Here is a 19,696-nt window from a genome sequence, read left to right on the forward strand (position 1 = left end):
CGCGCGCTGCAGAAGCAGATGTCAAAAGCTCCGTCTATGCCTTTTAAGCCTAGAGATCTTTTCCAAAACCGAGGTGCAACGCCCCCCCCCTTCCCACCCCACCGAAACCCGTCCGGGGTGGGGGGAGAAGCGGATCCAAGGAGCGCCCAAGCCCCAGACATCATCCCTTTTAACGCCCCCCGCCCGTCCCAGGGTCCCCCCAGCTCGTCCCCACCACGAGCTGCCGAACCCCGCCGGCAGCGGCAGCGGCGTAGGGGCGTCCCCCCTCTCCCGCTGCCTCCATCCCCCTGCGGCACGATGTCAGCTCCCTCCACCCACTCCTGTTTAACCTTCTCGGGCCGGCGCTAGGCTAAAGCAACGTGGCGTGCCCGCTGGTGTCATCGTGGTCCACGCTGTTGAGAATGGCTGTCTGGTCTTCGGGGAGCTGCCGGTGGCAGAGGTCGTCCTTCAGCGCCGAGAGGCGGGCGAAGGGGTCCTGACGAGGGTGTCTCTTCTTCTTGCGGAGGCAGACAGCTTCGTCAGGCCACAGTACCTGAGAGCTGGGAAGGTGCTGAACCTGGGAGGCAGAGCCGTCTGCGGGGGGAGAGAAGGCAGGTGGGACCAGAGCCGGCAGCTATCGGCAGCGCCGGCAGCAGGCAGAGCGCTTGGCGTGCTGTAAGAGGGAGGTTACGGCAAGCCTGGCCCAAACCTGGCAGCTGGGCGAGGAGGGAGCATCAGGACAAATAAATTAACACTCAAAAATAAAATCCAGAAGAAAATCCTTAAAGATGGGAGATGCATGGAAGGGAACTCAGTTTGGAGGCAGGGGAGGAGCAGGGGAGGGACAGCCCATGGGTGGGCAGCCCGAGAAGCCATCCCTTCAGGGGGGCATGGGCTCTGAGACCCCCCAGGCGCTGGAGCGGGCAGGGACCTGCCCAAGCTCTGCCCAGGGGGTGACACAGGGGATGCTGTTGGGGACTGCGGGTTCCTCGCACTCACTGGATTGTTTCCTGGATTTCGAGGAGCCCTTGGATGACTTTTTGGGCTTCTTTATCCGCTGGTATTTCAGAGCTTCGAGCCTCTCAGGTGCAGCAGCGTCCCCGGACGGAGATGGACGTTTTCTAGGAAGGAAAAGCAGACAGGTGCCATCAGCGCCTCTCAGCCGCGCTCGGGCCTCTGGACGTCCCCGGCGGGGGATCGGTCGACCCCAGCCAGCTCTGCCGTGGAAAAGGAAAAGGTGAGAAACCCAGGGCCGAGGGAGCGGGGCCAGCCAGGCGTGCCGGAGCGTGGGGCGGGAGCAAGCGAGGCGCCTGCGAGCACCGCTCCGCGGGGTCCCCGCCGTCCCCCTGCGTCTCCTCCGCCTTGCCGAGCGGTGCCACGAGCCTGGCCGGACCCGCCGGCAACGTCCGACGCCGGCGCCGCAAGAGAGCCGCCAGCACCCCAGCTCACCTGCCTGCCATGCCAGCACCGCTAAACAAAAAAGGACGGGGCAGATCCTATGTCCGATAAGGCATTTCTGGGAAGTGGTGGGAAACCCCTTGGGATGGAGAGAGAGGAAAAGACAGGCAGAAGCGGCACACCAGCACCGAGACGGGCACCATGAGCCACCTGGGGTGGACGACACCGGCGCCACAAACAGCAGGGAGGCAGGACCCTGCCCGGCCCTGCTCCCACAGCCAAAAAAAACAGGGGCCACACGACAGACAGGGACACGAAGGGCACACGCCGACACAGCGGGAGCGGTACCTCGTTCCCAGGGCCCTGCTGTAAGCGACAACAGAAACACAACAGCACAGGAGTGTCCACTCCTTAATACCGAGAGTTGGGTTTTCTTGCCCTGTAGGACAGGACATTGAGATGGAAACACGGACGAGGTTTTATTGCGAGGGACAAGGAGGGGATTTGCAAAGGGGTGTTTCCCGCAGGAGAGCCAGATGTTGTGATAGTTTTCCAGCTTTAGCCTCTGAGTAACTCTTCTACAAGCACCAGCTCAAGGTTAAGTGGTCTCCCCTTTGCAAAGGGTTGGGACCTTTTTGGTTTTATTTTTCCCCTCTATTTTCTTCACTGGACCTGTTTTTCCTGCCCAAGGAGTGGACAGTATGACTGCTGTAGAGAGCACAGCAGGAAAGGAAAACCTTTTCCTTACGAAAGCATCAGTCCAGCTCTCATCTATAACACATCACAGCATCCCCCCTTCTTGCTGCTTTCCCGTTTCCTTCCCCCTCTCTGTTTTACTTTCATGTCCCTCCAAGTTACACCAACACTTAATGCTGCAGAAGGAAAAAAGTCTGAGTCAAGGCAAGCAGAGGCCACAGATAATGACCTGGGATCAACTTGTGTCATTGCAGAGCAACCTGCACGCAAGGTGCCCAGAGATGAGAGGGGAAGCAATCCACAAAGCGCCTTTCATTGTGATAAAGCCAAGGCTCAAAGGCAGGCTCTGGAGAAAAAAGCCTGGAGATTTAAACCAGCGTGCCTCTTTCAAGCCTGTCCTACCCTTCAAAGGAGGAGATGACACTCTTCTGCTCTCACAACTCAGTCACTGGAGGTCAGCGACCAAACTTTTTCAGAACAGCGCTGAGGGCAACTCCTGCATCTTCAGGCGGCTGTGACTGGGGCAGGGTTCAGCAAACCCCACGAGCAGTCGGCTCTTCACAAGGCAGCAGGACGGGGAGACGGAGGAGCCGCCTCGACCACCTTCAAGGACGCTGCAGCAGCGCCTTCAGGCTCCCGCCTTGTCACCAAAACGCCGTGGCCAAACTCATCCACCTCGTTCCTGGTCTGTCAGTAAGGTGCGATCCATCCGGGGTTGCAAACACGCTGCCGGCACTGGCGGGAGCAGCAGGGAACGTGCGAGCACGTGGGCTCGAGCACAGAGCCCCAGCGCACCCAGGCTGCGGGACAAGAGCACATCCCCCTGCGGTGTGCACCAGAGATTGGAGCTTCTCATCTCCCTTGGGTTTCAGGTGGAGTCTTTCCAGCACTGAAGACACCCCGCAGGCTTTCCTCTGCGAGTCCCCACACATGCCACCGCTGCAGAGAGCACGGTGTGATAGCAACGCTTTACGACTGAGATCCCGAGCGGCTGCCCGATACTTCAGCTGGAGCGGCAGAGGCGAAGAGCTCCCAAGGGATTTTTTTCCCATGGGGAGCAGAAGGGGTTGTTTTTGAAGATGTGTGCGACTGCAGAACTTCTCGGTTCTGCTAGCAGCACTGAAGAGCACCAAGAGAAGTGTACTGTGAATTGATGAAGCAGCTGAGGCACAGCAGATGCAACGGAAACCCAAAGGCTGGGGTATAGAAAAGTCCCTTTTCATGTTTCCCATCGCAACAGAGACATCAAGGCGTGGATGCTCCTGGAAGAGGCTCTGTTCCAGCTCCCAGCAGAGCAGCACGCCAGCCAAAGATGAAGCACCTCATTAGACAAGCTAGTAGTCCTGCCGGCTGGATCCAAGCGAGAGCCTTCCTTCGTAGGAAAGACGAGGTTTACAAGCCTCTACACTTGCTGTGCTTAAACGCCTTCTTCCCAAGTGCAACCAGCCTCTTGTGCGAGAGGCTGCAGGCAGCGGCTCCGAGCTCTGCTGGGGCACTACCTGCTGCGCGGCACCAATGCTGACAGCGCCAGCTGCACCCCATGCACGCACCGGCTCCGAGTAAGACAACGGTGACCCAAAGGGCCAACAGCACGGGACTTCCCTGCAGTAATTCCTGCTTGAATGGTCAATTTTCCATTTTATAGCCATCAACAAGTATTAGCACAATAGTTACATTCATGTAGGTACTTGGCTAGTTGCACCCTTGACTACGCCAGCCCCAGTCCATCTCCCATGGAGCTCACATGCGCCAAGCCCTGAAGGCCGGCAGGCTTGGCAATCCTGTCACCATCCTGCCCGTCAGCATCTGTCTTCCACCGCCTGTTCCCGCTGCCCAGAGAACGTTGCTAAATATTATTAAAGCTCAACTTGTAAAAGGCTTTTCCTCTTTCCATTTTTTTTCCTTCTAAGAAGATGCTACTGTGGCATGTTGACAAAATTAGACAGATTTACGCAAGGGATTATGAGGAAATTGCCTGAAGCTCATTTCCACTAGTTCTCCGTAATTGGACTTGTATTTATACACACAAATATAAACAGCGAGCGCACTGAACCCACGTGTCACCATAAATACTGTCTGACCTCTGGCAAGGAAGAGATACAGTGGAGGACGAAACGATGCTACTCACCAGCCAAATTTTATCTGCTCTACCCACCCTGTATTTCTTCAAAGGACTCCAATTATTTCAAATTAATTTTCATTTTCAGCTCAGCCAAAAGCCTCTTCCTGCCCCCAGAGTTAGCATTTTGGGCAGCTGCCCACGCACAAGAGATATCTTGAACACCAACAGGCAAGAGGTTCAGGGAGGCGGGCAAATGTCTTCTAAAGACTTCAGTGTAGAGCCAAGCAAAGGAGCTTCAAGAAGCACACGTGAATTCCTGACGCAAGCCTTCTGTGAGATGCCACCAGCACCCGGCGCAGCAGTCTTCCTTGAGTCTTCAAAGGACAACCCTTCTGAACAAGCAAGGGTCTGAACTGCACAGGCAGAGAGGTACTGGAGAGGCCACAAACACACTGAGGGACCTGAGAGAGCCCCAGGACAGCAGGAGGTAGCTAGGGGAGAGGAGCTATCCAGCCCAACACGTGTCTCAGCTGCTCTTCTTCAAACGTCTTTCCACACATGAAGCGAAGATGTAAGGGCAAAGGCCCACTGAAAGCATCACGAACCTTTTTCCACCCAAAAGGGGGAACCCATGCAAAGGAAAGGGCTGGGAGATTCAAGGGCACAATACATGTATTTCACCTCATGGAGGTCTCACAGCACACATTCCCTGTCTCCTTGAGTCAAGACAGCGACATCCAGGAATAGTTTGGACATGTTAGAGCATCACTTGGACCAGTTAGAGCATCCACTTGGAGCAGAGTCCACCGTGCCTCAGCCACGGTGTCCTTCAACACTTCATCCTGTTCAGATGGAGAGCTCCATTTGCCTACACGGGGCTCCGTTTCAAGGTCAAGTCCTGCGCGATCCCATGAGATGTCCTGCAAGTTGGAATTCCCCTCTGCTCTGAGGCAGTGCTGGCTGCCGCCTCCGTCCCGGGATGCCATCGTGCATCGCTTGACATCCTTCAGCGCGAGAGGTGCTAGAGAAACACAGCGGTGACGGCCCCTCGTCCCAGAGCTGCTGCTGCTGCCAAGGCACCGCAATGAGGGAGGAAGGGGCTGGTCACAGCGGGGAGCACACCGGAGAAGGGGGTCCCTTCTACAGGTCTGCAGACACCACAACTCATCTACACAACGGACTTCACCACTTCACCATGCTGACGGGAGAGGAGTGGGGAGGAGAGAGGGCGAGGGAAAAGGGGGCGGACCGGAGAGGAAGAGGGGGATACAGTCACGGGGAAAGGGGGGAGAGAGGAAGATAAATGAAAAACAGGAGTGAGAAAATATAGAAGTAAATTAAAGAGACTGAAAAGAAAAAAATAATAATAATTAAGAACGAAAAGAAGAACGCACTCAGACAAGCGGACTCAACTTCTCCAAGCGGGAGGAGGCATGAAACACATGCAGAGGATCAGCACATGGACAGTCTTTAAAGGGGAACCTGTTTTCTTTCAAGCGGGGAGCGAGGGCTGCTCCTCCTCCCGCACGCCTGGCGCCGATGTCCCTTCGTCACTCAACGCTACGCCGCGGCCAAGCCCCCGAGCTCCTGGCGCCGGCAGCGCTGTCCCAGCAAGGGGGGGCCAGGACGGCCGCCCGGGGCAGGCTGCGGTGCCGAGGGGCGCAGGGGCTTGGTGCCTTGTCTGTGGTTTTTGGGTTTCCCTCTGCAGGGGGACGACAGCCCCCTCTTCCCCGTCAGGAGATGCATCACAGCATGCTGCATCCAGAGAGAAGATGATGGGAAAACTGCTCGTGCCGACTCAGTAACGGCATTATTTATCCCTGCTCACCAGTAAAAACTATCCAACCTTCACCCAGCGAAAGCGAAAGCCACCATGCTGCAGCCGCCGCTGAGCCTGCAAACAGCCTCTCCCTCTCCTCCTCTCAGCTTTTATTACTGCAGTACAGAAATCTGGCTCGTCTGGTATATAATCCCTGTGCTCCACATGCACTGACAATTTTATGACCCCAAATCATCAAGAAATTAGTTGGCTGTGCTCTTTACAGGATTCCTCGCTTATTAAAGTGAGATTTATTCTTCTGGCTTCCCCTTTTTGGGGATAATGACTCCAGAGCCGCTCCTGTGACTCCAACCCCCAGTAGCGTCTCAGAGCAGAACGCACGGCTGCTCCTCAGCAAACATTCTGCTGGGCGACGTGACCCTGCTCCTGAAACCCCATCAGCCCACGTACCCAGCACCGGAGACAGGAGCCAGCCAGGATCTGTGCAAGAGCCACACTCAACGCAGACATGAGCCTGGACTCACCTCTGCTGCACTAAAGGCATGTTCACCCGTGTCCCTAACGCTCCCGGGGAGGGGAAGCACCATGGAAAAATAGAGAAAACAGCCATGTCCTCGCCGAGGGCTTCCCCATTTCTTGAGAAGTCTGGCACGGCCCAGGTCTCACCAAGGCTTGGCGCTAGCTGTGCTCCTCACGGGATGCCCTGCTTTGGGACCAGCGGGGGAAAACAGAAGGCGGCGGCCAAGCACTCAGGAGCTTTGGAGGCTACAAGGCTCAAACTGGAAGGGTTTTGCCATGCCAAGAGAATGGCTCCTCCATCCCATACCTGCTCCCATCCCCATGACCTGACACTCCTACCTCCCCTCTCCTGCTTTCCCCACCTCAGGACAACCCTCCACATCCGCTGGGGGCATTTCCCTCTTCCGGAAACATCTACCTGATTTCTCTAGGCATCTAATCTCTCTCTTGTGAGGCTCTTTTCCAGTCCTACAAGGCTCCTTCAGCTGTTAGGAGAGCAGCGGCCAGGACCTTGGCTCATCCCATCCAAGGCAGCAAAGCTTAAGTTTTTGTAAGACCTGTCCCAGGGAAGCTTGGGCATGGCCAGGCCCTAGAAATGGTCCCATCTGCAAACCCACCTCTCCCTTCCACAACCAGCCAGACTGACCACCAAACGGGTCAGCAATACCACTGCTTGGGGTCAGGAATGACTATTATCCTGTCTGGCTTCCATGGTTTTAGTGACATTCTCTGCTTTTAAGGTCTGAGAACCATCTCCCAGCGACTCCGTCCCAGTTCCAGGGATGCCCATGGTCATCTAAGAAAACAGGCCCATGAAGGCAGCCCGAGAGTTAATTTCTTGGGAGAGTATTTCAAGTTCTGCTTAGGGCTGTTTAATTACAGCTGGGCCAGAAGTCGTCTTCAAGATGTCTCCAAGGAGTATTTCAGAGAGGGAGGGCTTTTACTATGACTATACTTGTGACTGGAAAGATAAAACACCTCACTGGCAGACTGAAACTATAATTACACTGCTGCCAACCATGCGGTCCATCTTGAAAGACAAACTTCTCCCATTTTCCATGATCAAGATGACTTGGGAAGAAGAAAACAGATCCAGGTGCTGATAGGAACAAAGTTCTGCACGTCCTGGACTACAACTGGAGACTGATTTTTGGACCCCCCCCTCCAAGAGCGCTGCCTGCAGCTGGTTGCAGGCAAGTTTTAACAGGCTCCAGGGGGTGGCCACGAGCTCCTCACGGTTTAGATCGGCTGGGACAACCCCACCTCAACACGCACCTCCCTAACACCGCACAACCCTCGCGCCATGCAAGCCCTGCCAGGGCTGAGGGTGCCATGTGTCGCCAAACCCAACCAAGACAGGAAGGGCGGCCATGGGGAGGCGGCAGCTTGGCTCATCCCAAACCCCAACATGAAGACACGGCTGCCGCCACCGGGCTCTCCAGCCCCGCCGCCTCCTTGAAGGCAGGGGAGCAGCAGCATGCTGCTGGGAGGGGAAACCCAAAAGCCACAGAGACTGTGCGTCCAGAGGTGTTTCCTAGTGTTTTCGGATTCCTTATTCCCCTTTAAAGGAAGAGATGGTATTGGAAAAGCCCCTTCCATGTCCCCTCTCATGCCCCGCTCCCGGCCACCCTCCACAGCGCCCACACCATCCTTTCGGACATGGATCACCCTTACCTATTGAGCTGAGGAGAAGCTTGTCTCGACAACACTGCCCAGATAGCTGAGATTAATCAAAAACAAAGCAGTTATCAACACCCGCAAGGAGCCGAGCTCCGCAACACATCAGCACGTCAACAACTCCAAAGGAAAAGGAGGGAAAGAAACCAAACTGAAACACAAACAAAACGAGGCTGGAGAAGAAAGGGGGAAAGAAACAGAAGAGAAAGGAAAAGAAAAGAAAACAATAATCAACAAAGCAAATGGATACACTGCGTAAAAGCACGGACAACAGTGCTGCTCTAACACGGATCTCTCCTGGAGCTGGGTCTCCTCGGGTGCCCTGGCTAGGAGACATGGACCTACGTCTACGTGCTTAATTGCATCGATCCGTAGCTGTGTTTTCCAGAGGCACACAAAAGTCATTTCAGGCTCGTTCAGCTCCTCTCCCTCCCCATCCTCTCGCCTGAGCCCTCCTTCCTTCCCCCTGCGCACCCCAGCCGTGCCACGCCGGAGGGGTTTTCTAGGGCCATTACGCTTCCAGGTACCAGAGGGCGGGAGTGAAATGCGGAGGGCGCTGCGGGGTGAAACGCTGCCTCCCCCCTCCCCGAAACACACGCCTCTTCTCCGTACGCCTCCGACCACGCCGGCTCCGCGAGGCTGGGTGCCCCGGCCCCCCGGCTCCTCTCTGCTGCAAGCCGGAGGCGGGGGTGGCTCGACCCCACCAGACAACAAGCCAAAAATGAAGCAAGACGAAAGGATGGGACGAAAGCACGGCTACGGGGTCTAAGGTGCTGTGAAAGACGGAAGGAAAGAGGAGAAATACAGAGAGAAAAAGAGAGAGAGAAAGAGAGACGCTTTTTGCCTGGAGCAACCCTGGTACCTGGAAAACCAGCCGCTACTGTCTAGTGCAGCCACATCCCTCTTTAGGGCAGGATCTGAGCGTGCCGGCAGCCTCCCGATCTCCGCTGGTGTTAGTTTATTTTTATTTTTCCTCCTCTCCTGACATGCTGCTGGTGTGGCTAAGTCCTTGAACTCTCCCTGCCCGCGTCCTGGGGCTGCAGCATCCCTTTTGCAGGTGGGGCGGTGACCGTGATAGCTGTTTCTGTCATGCATTAAAGCTCTCTAGACTCCGCGGGAAGGAAGAGGAGGAAGACAGAGGCGCGGCAGTCGCGGCCCTAATGTTCGAAGAAAGCCAAGAGCCAGCAGCTAGAAGAGGAAACAACTGCCAGTGACACCAGGACACTTACCTAGCGAGCCAAGTCTTTGCACACCTGGTAGACGGCCCGTATAGCCCGAGTCACGGCGCTCCCAGGTTCCCAAGGGAGCAGCCGGGGAGGAGGCAAGCGCGCTGCCGGCACCGGGAAGGTCTCCTGCCTAAAACCCAGCTCTCTTGGGCAGCGGCCATGCAACCCGCGGCACCAGCCTCTTCCTAGAAAGCCCGCGGGATGCCGTCTCCAAAAGGGATGCTGCAGCGCGCCCAGAGTGACCCTACGAGTTGGGATGGCGATGGCGGGGAGGGAGTCGGAGGGAGCGGGTGAGGCAGGGTGGGGGAAGCCGGGAGGGGGCCAGGGAGGCACCATGGGGCTCGTGCACTTACCCCGTGGTGGCTACCGTGGTGGATGTCGGCTCCGGTTGGAGAATCTCCTCGCCGGCCCTCCTCGGGGAGGGGATGTCTCCGAAAACATCCATGGTGTCCACAGGCAAGGAGGAGCCCTGGGAGCTGGAGTAGCCGGTGGCCAGGGAGGTGAAGGCGGTGGTAGGTCGGTAGCTAGGGCTGCCTCCCCGGCTGCTCGGCGCAGGGGATCCCGTCGACGGCGTGGACTTGCGGGAGAAGCTGACCGCCGCAGGGGGCTGCAGGGTGATCTCCGACACCTCCGCCTGCTGGATGAGCCCCGGCCGGGGCCGGGCGCGGGCAGTCAGCTCCGGGGAGCTGTTGCGGGAGCTGAGGGGGCTTTGGGTCAGAGGAGAAAGCCTTGAAGGTTGTAGCACCACCTGATGTAAACTGGGCTCAGCCCTCCTGACCTGCCGAGGGCTGGGCCGAGGTCGGGGTTGGGGCTCGTACCACCTGGTGTCCAGGCTGAATGTGCTTGTGCCGCTGGGGCCGACGGGCTCGGACGGTTCGTGGTAAGGCAACACGGGTATGCCCATACCTTGGCTGGTATGTCTTAGCTGCCCTTGACATCCCATGGGTTGCATAGGTTTGTCCTGCCACTTGGTGGTGGTGGGCACAGAGGATTGACCCCTGCCGGGTGACTTGCCGGTCCAGCTCTTTGGTGCCTCCAGGGGCAGGATGCCCGGGTAGGACGCGGGGACCACCTGGAGGGAGGAGGGGGGTGGCCCCCGAGGAAGGCAGCCGGTGGGCTGGGTGCCCTCGGCCGCCTCGCAGGGCTGGAGCTGGTGAGGGAACGGCGCGGGGGCCGGCTCCAGGCTGCCGAAGGGAAACTCAGCCCTGCCCCAGGGCTCGGGGGACCGGCCCCCCGTCGGGGTCTGGGCCAGGGGCAGCGTGCTGTTGGAGGCATTCTCCCCGTTCTCCTCGGGGATGGTGGGGTGTCCGAAGGGCCCCTCGGGGGGCAGTGGCGGGGAGGACATGACCGAGCTCAGCGGGCTGACTTCTGGCATGTAGAAGGGTGGTGGGTCCACCTCCCCGGGGCTGCTGCTGCTGAGGTAACCGTAAAACTGGTGGTGGAAAGCCCGGGGGGCCGGCGGACGGGCCTGGCCGGTGGCCTGCAGGGCGCCGGGACCCTCCAGTGCCCGGTGGAACCGGGGGCTGTATGCTGGTGGCTGAAGGTAGGACTCCTGGCTGGAGGAGAGAGGGGTGAGCTGGGCTTTCAGGGCGGTGACGGAGGCGGGGACGACAGGGTCGTCGTTCTCCTCGTCCGACTGCCTGAACTCGGGGTACATGTCCGTCTCCTCCACGAAGGGGAAGCCCTCGATCCGCCGTGTCTTCAGGGAGGGCTCCATCTCCGCCGGGTCCATGACAAAGCGTCCGTCCGGCCCGCGGCTGATGAGCTCGATGGGGGTGGTGGCCTCGGCTTCGGCCTCCGCCTTGGAGACGCTGTACTTCTTGCTGCTGATGGCTCGCTTGGTCTTCTTGTAAAGAGAGAGCTCTTTCTCCTTGGTGGGGCTCAGCATCCGCTTGGCCTGCGGGCCCTGGTCGTCAGAGGACTCCGAGGGGGGACGGAGCGTGCGGATGCTCTCGGGACTCACCTTGCCGGAAGACAACCTGGACCACAGGGGAGAAAAACCGAGAGGGGACAGTCACCCAGAGGGGAAACGAGGTCGTCTTGCCCAGAACCACTGCCAACCATATCTGGAAAAACAAAGCACTCCCAGCTCTCAGAAGAGGAACCGCTGGGGGGGCTAACGATGCGGAGCAGAGCTCGGCACACTCAGCATCCCCCCCAGAGCAGGCAGCTCACGCCAACACCTTGGAGCTTTGCAACAAGCCCCACAGCCCCAGCAGGACAAAAGACAAGATCCAGAGCTCACTTCCTACTCCTTCAAAAGTTCCCTATGTTCACCTGAGCTATCCATACCTGGGAAGGCCCCCTGAGAGGAGGGACGTCAGGCAAACGTTCCCTCCTGCAGAACACGGCATCTCGCTTGGAGATGCTGAGGGATCATTCCAAACCAACTTTTCCCCTGCTCTCAACACTCAGATTTAAGGCTGAGCACCTCAAAAGGCAGAGCACATCAGAATAGTTCTCTCATCCCTACCCAGAAAGCCTCATACAAACAGGTTTGCAGGGCAAAAGGTAGCAGATCCAACAGAGACGGTGCAGGCATGGTCATTTCAGTGCAGTGGGTGAACGAAAAAAAAAAGCAAGATTAAGATCCACCAGCACCAGGACATTCTGCAACAGTCCAGGAGCCAAAGCACGAGGCATCCACATCTCAGACTCCTGTGCTCCCCTCGGGAAGCTGCTCCCACTGATTAGCAGCTATCTGCTGCTAGGAGCTGTGGCTGGCGTAGCACCACAATCCACCACCTTTGGGCACATGTGGAAAGAGGCTTCAGCAAGGCACTCTTCATGGGAAAAGAAAAGATACAGGTGTAAGATTCTCCAAATTTCCCAAGAAAAAACAGAGCCAACAGAGTGTGACTGAAAAACTACACCAAGCTTGCACAAAAGACTCCGTACGCAGCAGGCTAACCCTTCTCCAAAGGAGCCCCTTCAAGCTGGGTGTGTAACTGAGTTCCACCAGTCAACTCCAGCTTTGGTCAACGTCCACAGATCCAACGGGGTCGTCTCTTAGCTTAAAGTTTGCTGCGTTTGCCCCTGCTGCTTTCTGCTCCAAAGCCCATTTGTCTCTTGTGAACCGCTGCGTTCCCACAAGTTCAGGGACCACCCGAAACAACGCATCAGAAGCAATCAAACAAGGTCAGACATTTCCATTTGAGCCTTGCAACAACTGTAGGAAGGAGGCACCTTGAAGACCCACAGCCTGGTGCCGCATCTAAGGCAGATACTTACGGGGACTCCAAACTCTTCCTGCAGTGGGTTATCGAGAGAGGAGGGTCTGGAAGAGAATAAAAAGGGGAAAGAAGAGAGAACGCTAAGGAGGCGCAACACGACAGAGACAAGACAAACTCAACATCAAGACAACAAAAGACACTCAACAAGAGGCCAAGGTTTCATTGCTCCAGTGCTTTAATGGTTGCTGACAACAAACAGCTCCCGTCACAGGGTCCTGCCCATCCTGCTGCCGCGGTCTCGCAGGCTAGAGGAGAAGGAGCCGATCCCCCTGCCCTCGCCGGCTCCCCAGCCGCCCTTCTCCCTACCGGCTGCTCCTGCACGGCGGCTGCAGTCCCAGCTTTCGGGAAGCAGACTGGCAGGGTCTCCTTTGCAGGGGTCTTCTCTAGCCTAGTGCGGCCATCGGGCACTGCCTGCTCCAGGTTGGGCACAGCTGGGCAGGAAGCAGCTGGAGAGCCCAGCTCCGGGGGGACCTCGAGGAGGTGAGCGGTCCCCCCCCATCCTTGGCCCAGAGGACAACCCAGCCCTAAACCCCCGGCTCTAGGAGTTATCACCACACGAGAGCACTCCCTCGGGAATCCCAGGCTAGTTTCTCTGTCGCCTCTTCACCCACCCTGCCTCTCCCGCTCCCGACCACGGGCGCTTTCAGGCACAGCCGAGGGATGAAGTCAGGGCTTCACCTGAGGACGCGCATGGACGGAAGAAGAGACAGACAGGGAAGAAGGTTACCATCACAACACAACCAGGGAGGAGAAATGAGGAGGAAGCGGGAGGGAGAAAGGATGCACACCAGGGACGGGCTTACCTTTCTTGCGCTTGAGCTTGCGTTTGCGTTGCTTGTTGACGAAGCAGGCGGCGAGTGTGCTGAAGAGGATGGCAGCAGCCAGGAAGCAGATGGTTGCAACGATGCCAGCCAGCACTGGGCGGGCTAGACCCTCGTCTGTCAGGTCAGGCTGAGGGAATACGTCTGGGGGGGAAAAACACAGCAATTAGGTGTTATGTACACACCCCTGCTTGCTGCCTTCCCTTGGGGACCTACCACAGAGTGAAGGCAACTGGTACCAGGAATGATAATCCCTAAGTAAAGGTCCTATTTCCAACCCAGCCAACCTGGGGAGAGCAGTCAGCACTGCTGCAGGCCAAGGGATTTAGTGACCTTGCACCAGGTAAACCTTTTTGTCTTAGCTGATGGGCCCCCAGGGAAAGAGTCTCTACACCACACAAATACACAGTTATGGACAAGTGGACACAACTGCACCAGACTTGCAGTTACCTCCTGGCCCAATAACCCGCTGCAGCTCAGGCTGTAGCAACATGAAGTATTTTCCCCTGTGCATCAGTGCAACATACTTCAGCTCTTCAACGAAAACTGGGCTCGAACCCTCATCACAGCCCTTCACTAACCACAAGCATGTCCGCACCAACAGCGGACCTCAGCTGGGGCCACCTGCAGAAGCAAACCCTGCACACACCAGCGCTCCTGCCGTGCACTCACATGCAGGGTCAGCGTGCATTCGCCTGCCGGGAGCATCGGCTTTAGGCCTGGGAGGGCAGCTGCCTGGGCCAGGGCACACGCACACCCCACGGGCGCTGCCAAACCCCATCAGAAAAACTGCGAGAGGAGCAAGGGCAGGCAAGCAGGCAGCCTCTCCGCACTGCGCCGGCACCACTTGGGGGCAGAGAGAGACCGCTGCATTCCTGCGCGCAGCGGAGCTGGGTGGCTCCTCGGCTTTTCCAGGAGAGCCATAAAAATCAGGGTTCGCCGCATCCCCATCTCCTCCTATAGCCTTTGCCATCCCCACCTCAATCAAGTACCCTCACCTGTCCCTTGCTCAAGGAGCATCCTCCGAGCTGGACCGGGGTGCAGGGTACGTGCACGAGCTGCAGCGTGTTGCAGCCTCCTGTTGCAAAGCTTTTTTCCCCTTGGACTCTGCACTGCAGTGCTACGTTTCCCTCCCTACACCTTTCGTTCCCATTTCCAGGCTGTGCAGTGCCCGGTCGGAGCTTTGTTCTCCAGACACCCTGCAGAGCCGAGATGCGGTGCTGCTCTGCACCAGCGGATGCCTGACAACACTGCGCTCTACGGGAAGGACTAAATGGGGCGGTTTGTCCTTGCCTGCTCGAAGTGCTGCTGGTCCGTTTGCATCCGGAGACAGCACGGGGCCAGCAGCATGCCCAGGACACTGATCGTAACCATGTGCCCATCAGCCCGGCTCACAGCCTGAGCATCTCAGGCAAAAGCACAAAACCAGCCCTCGCTGTTGTAAGCGAGCGGTGATGTGTGACCCTGAGCACTAGCTCAGGTACCTGCAGAACCCAGGGATGCTCCCCCACAGCAGCGGGTAGAAGAAGGAGCCACCCCTTACCTGTACTGGACACGCCAGCAACGTTGCTGGGTTCGCTGATGAGATCCTGCATGACCGCCAGGACCCGGAACTCGTACCAGGTGTCCTGAAACACCAAGCACATCCGTCAGGTCCCCTGCCGCAGCCTCCAACCTTGCCCAGCTCCTTGAAGACCCCAGCGCAGGGACCGAGCCACCCCAAAAGCTTCCCCAGAGCCGCAGCAGACTGCACAACACCAGAGGTATGGTGCGGGCAGCCCCTGCTTACCTGGGACAAGTCCTTGGCAAAAAACTCGTTCTCAGTCCCCAGGATGCCATCGTCCAAGATCTCCCACCTCTCCGCGATGCGGAACTCCATGATGTAGCGGTCAATGGGGAAGCTGTGGTTAGCGGGAGGAAGCCACGACAAGAGGACGCCTTGCTGTGTCCGGTTGGCTGTTAGGCACCTCGGTGGGGTAACCAACACCAGAGGCTCTGGAGTTGTTACAGGGAATGCTGGAGACAGAGCAGATGGGACACCTTTGAGACGGGAAGCGCAGGGGATGCTCTCCCACGCGCGCCCCGGCGGCGGCTGCCAGACCGCAGTGGCAGCTCCCACCTTCTGGGAGTTCAGGGCACATCTCAGGTGCGTGCGCTCTTATCTCAGAGATACAAAAGTGGCTTTCCAAAAAGCAGGGGACTAATGATGCAGTGACTCCAAGAAAAGGGGCACAGCATTAGAAAACCTCCTTCTTCCTCCCACCTCTGCCTGAGACAGCCCCAAGGCAGGTACCAGCGTGAGGCCCTTTCTGTTAGCTCTCGCTCCGAGCTGCACACAAGCGATTTTGTGCTCTATTAATACCTCCTAACCCCAGCTGAACTTAAGGAAGATCTGAAAGGAGACTGGTACAGTACAGCCTTCCCACAGCGTCTCTCAGGACAAGCTTTCAGGAGCCTCATGCATCCAGCAAAGTCTACAAGCTTCATCCAGGACCCTCCACGAACTAACTTCTACGTGGCTGGAGACTATCACTGCTCATAACCATCCCCGTCCCCAGCAGACGGGACACACGGACCAAGGCAAAGGGCCACTTCTCCCCACGGACCTCCTGAATTCCTTCCCCCCTCCTCCCCTTGAGCCCACAGAGGACCTACCTAGAGTGTTCACAGTGACCACCTCACTGAAGGAGCTGGTACCCAGCTTGTTTTGAGCCAATACACTGAACTGGTACGCAGTCTCCGGTTCCAAGGTATCCACCAGTAGCCAACTGGAACCAGCTGGCACAGGGAGAGATAGCCAGTCATGGGGGCCAAACTGGGCTCTCTTCATCCTGCCAAGAGAGAAGGGAGCATCCTCAGGGGAGGTGCCTTTGACAGGGAGGACAAAGAGGCAGCACTAACTTCTCGAGCGAAAATGGAGCTTTCCTGAGCGATGGTTTGGTTTGACAGCAGCGATGCGTATGGACACGGGGCAGCCACTCGCCACCCAAGAGCCGGCCGGGGGACGCCGCACACAAGGACTGCTGGGCATAGGGCACCATCCTGTTGCGCCACACCAGCATCCCCCTGGCTCATACGGGCACTGCCACCAACCTTCCCCTCTGCTATGCACCACCTGCACCCTCTGAGCAGAGTCAGGGACAACGGCAGTGCCAACAGCCCTGCTCTGAGGTTAACTCCATCAGATTCCCATAGGAAAAGTGGAAGCTGGCACATTTTTACTCTGGAGAGTGCTGCAAAGGGGATGGCTGGAGCAGAAGTGCCCTGTTCCCATTTCTACCTTGACAGCTCCCGAGCCAGAGCCAAGTTTTCCCTCAGCTGTAGCCCTGTACATGCGATCCCACAAGAGACATTTAACTAAATACCATTTTTGCCATATTTGCACAAGTCGGGGGCTGCCAGCACAGCCCAGGGCATGACTCAGGGTTTGGCAGTGCAGCAGAGGCACTTGTGGGGAGCGCAGGACACTGCTGGGGTCCAACCCACAAACCCAGGGTGGAAAAAAGCTCCCAGAACCATCCCAGTGCAATCCCAGCACACGTGAGCGTGCAAGCCACCTCCACAAGCCATAAGCCCACCAGGAAGCACCACAGTGAAAGAGCCCCACATCCCGCAGCAGCATCACCGTGCTGCAAGGATACTGCAAGTATGGGTGCTCATGTTAGAGAGATGCTCTAGGGACTCCCAGCCCTTGGCTGCAGGTTTTGTGGTGTCCGCAGAGGATTTGGGAAGGATTATTGCAGGCGGTCTATTCTGCAGAGGTAAGCAGGTATATCTGTAGCCACTAGCATACAGCCAGGTAAATCCACCGAGTAGGAAGAAAAAGATGGAGCAAAGACAAATAATGCTGCCCTAGAAGGAGCAAAAGGTGAGGCAGGAGAAGCAGCAGCAAGCTATGGAAACAAGCAAGTTGGCGGAGAGCCATGCATGTGCAGCGTGTCTCCACCAAACGGAGCGGCCGCGGGCAGGAAAGGCTCTGTATCACCACGGCTCCGGCTGGGACTACAGCTCCCAGGATCCCTCGCCGCTGCAGCAGAGGCATGGAGGGCAGCGGAGCGGCCCATCGCCCCGAGCAGGATTCCCTGCGGGATTTAGCCCCACCACCTTCGCACCCCTTCTCCCCAGCGCTGCTGCAGGCAGGCAGGCAACAGCAAGGGGCTGCGGGTGGGGAGCGTGGAGGGTAAATGCAGCACTAATCACTCCTGGGGACAGGAGATGGCCCTTGCCGAGGGAGAGCACATACACAAGCGGGATGCTGTGGTGGCCCTGGCCGCCCCTGGGGAGAGGGGTTTGCATTTCCAGCATCAACAACCGCAGGAGCGGGAGGAGAGCATGAACTCCACAAGAGGCAAAACCATGTTTTGCTTGAGCATCCCGTAGCTGCAGCAGGGAGGAAAACACACGGATGGCGAGCTATCCGGATGGCACTAGGTGCCCCAGCACCATCCCAGATCCCTGGTCCCAGGGAGCAGCACAGCCCCCGGGGCTCAAACCCTGCAGTCAGGACAAGACGGGTCTCTGCCTCCCTATCCCAGGTCCTCACAGCACCCTGTAAATTCCCTAAGGCAAGCTCGGTGCAAGCGCCCTTCCCTGCTGCTGGCTGCTCTCCCCGGTGTTGCGCCTGGAGGAGCCACAAGGAGGCAGGAACCCGGCAGTAGCTGCCACCTCCCTCCAAGGTGAGCCACATCTCCAGAGCACAGAGGTTTATCCTCTCCTTCCCAAGGACATTTTCATCAGAGCAAGGTCTGCACTGCCCTGCTCACTCTGCTCCTCCTTTCCATCTCCAGACAGACTGCCCAGCCCCACCCCGCAAGTGTCCAGCCTCAGGCTGGAGCAGAGCAGAAATCATTACAGGCAGCATCTACCCTATCTCCACTCTATCAGCAGTCTCCATCAGGGAAAATTAAGACAAGGAAGGGAAGAGAGTGAGAATGCTGCCAGCCCCAGAATTGGGAAGGGAAGGTCCCATCCCCTCCACGTCTGCAAGGCTGGCTCTTCAGAACAGGAAGACAAGAGCAAGTGCAGAGCCCCAAAAAATTTCCCAACCTTGCTGCAGCTACGTTTCACCCTCCCTTGCCCCAGGGGGAAAGCCGCAGGGCCGAGCCCAGCCCCACTGTGGGAAGGCAGGATGCACCCGCTGGCTTTGGGTACCGCAGGCTGGCACAGGAGCGATGGGAGCAGAGCCCCACGAAGCTCAGACCCAGCCAGCACCTCACAGTGGCTGCTTGTGAACTCAGCCGGGATTTAACAACCTCCAGGGAGCTGCGGAGCAAGGAGAGAACGTTTCTGCTTAGTCACAGCTCTTCCAGGACGCACTCTATAAAGGTTGCATTTTCCATCCTCTCCCTGGCTGTTAAGCTTCATAAACAGTTTATCTTGAAATTAGATGCCAGCGGCAAAGTTACATGAATGCAAAGCGTCTCCCTTACACCAGAAGCAGAACAAAACCTGCTGGGGCAGACGGAGGTACTGGCTAGCGTAGATGGGAGAGGAAACACGGGAACTACATGATCCCACCACCACCCATCTTCTCCAAGGGCACCGAGCCGGGCACGTCGCCCTCACCACCCTCCTCCCCCCCCCAGCTGCTCGAAGCTCGGGTCGGCTAGGAAGGAAAAGAAGCAGAGAGCAAAGCATGCCGGGATGACTCACAGAGGGCCGTACCAAACTGAGAAAGTCTGCTCGTATCCACCGTCGTAGCCGGGCTCCCAGGAGACGTTGGCTGAGGTCATGGCGGCCACAACGTGCACGCTGGTTGGGGCGTGAGGGCTTGTGCCTGCCGAGAGAGAAGGGTTCAAGGGGAGGAAGACCACGTGCTGGCCGGCAAAGGCAAGGGGGCTGGAAGGGGTCTGCTCCCAGCCGTGATTCAAGGGGACTCCTCTTGCAACAAGCAAAAGCCCCCTGGAATTTCTGCCAGAAATAGCAGGAGGACGGCTGTGTCCACAGGTGGCCAAAATAACAGCACAGAAAAAGGTAGTACCACTGGTAAATAAGATTTAAAGGAGACATTGCTTTTCACAGGAAGCATCCCCACCTCCTGCCTTGCCAACGCGGGGACCCTACCCAGGGACCCGCCACCGGCTGTCCCCGAGGACCTGTCCCCCTGCCCTGCCCGTACCTACGACGGTAAGGTGGGTGCTGGCAGTAATGCTTGCGACGACGTTGGTGGCGACGCACTCCCACTCGCCGTGGTCGTCCTTGCCGAGGGAGCGGATCTGCAGGGTGCCGCCGGGCAGCGTGTTGTGCTTGCTCCTGCTGGGCTTCCCTACCTTGGGCAAGGAGCGGGGGGAGCCGGGCAAAGAGAG

At 57.7% G+C, this 19,696-nt stretch overlaps 1 protein-coding gene across 2 annotated transcripts in view; it reads right to left on the minus strand.

Annotated features, from left to right (window-relative positions):
- Window positions 1–252: 252 nt before the first annotated feature.
- IGSF9B (immunoglobulin superfamily member 9B) overlaps window positions 253–19,696 on the minus strand; it is a 39,946-nt gene continuing 20,502 nt past the window's right edge. Inside the window, exons 12-21 of one of the 2 annotated variants that reach the window (XM_064470878.1) lie at window positions 19,510–19,660; window positions 19,044–19,167; window positions 16,047–16,222; window positions 15,181–15,407; window positions 14,935–15,019; window positions 13,374–13,535; window positions 12,569–12,614; window positions 9,691–11,316; window positions 979–1,100; window positions 253–573 (exon numbers count right to left, since the gene is read on the minus strand). In XM_064470878.1, the coding sequence (XP_064326948.1) occupies window positions 350–573; window positions 979–1,100; window positions 9,691–11,316; window positions 12,569–12,614; window positions 13,374–13,535; window positions 14,935–15,019; window positions 15,181–15,407; window positions 16,047–16,222; window positions 19,044–19,167; window positions 19,510–19,660 (2,943 nt within the window). In that variant the 3' untranslated portion in view covers window positions 253–349. The remainder of the gene's footprint in view (window positions 574–978; window positions 1,101–9,690; window positions 11,317–12,568; window positions 12,615–13,373; window positions 13,536–14,934; window positions 15,020–15,180; window positions 15,408–16,046; window positions 16,223–19,043; window positions 19,168–19,509; window positions 19,661–19,696) is intronic. The other variant, XM_064470876.1, reaches the window with a different exon arrangement.

This window comes from Phalacrocorax carbo, chromosome 21 (assembly GCF_963921805.1).
Source record: "Phalacrocorax carbo chromosome 21, bPhaCar2.1, whole genome shotgun sequence".
Lineage (NCBI taxonomy): Eukaryota > Metazoa > Chordata > Aves > Suliformes > Phalacrocoracidae > Phalacrocorax > Phalacrocorax carbo.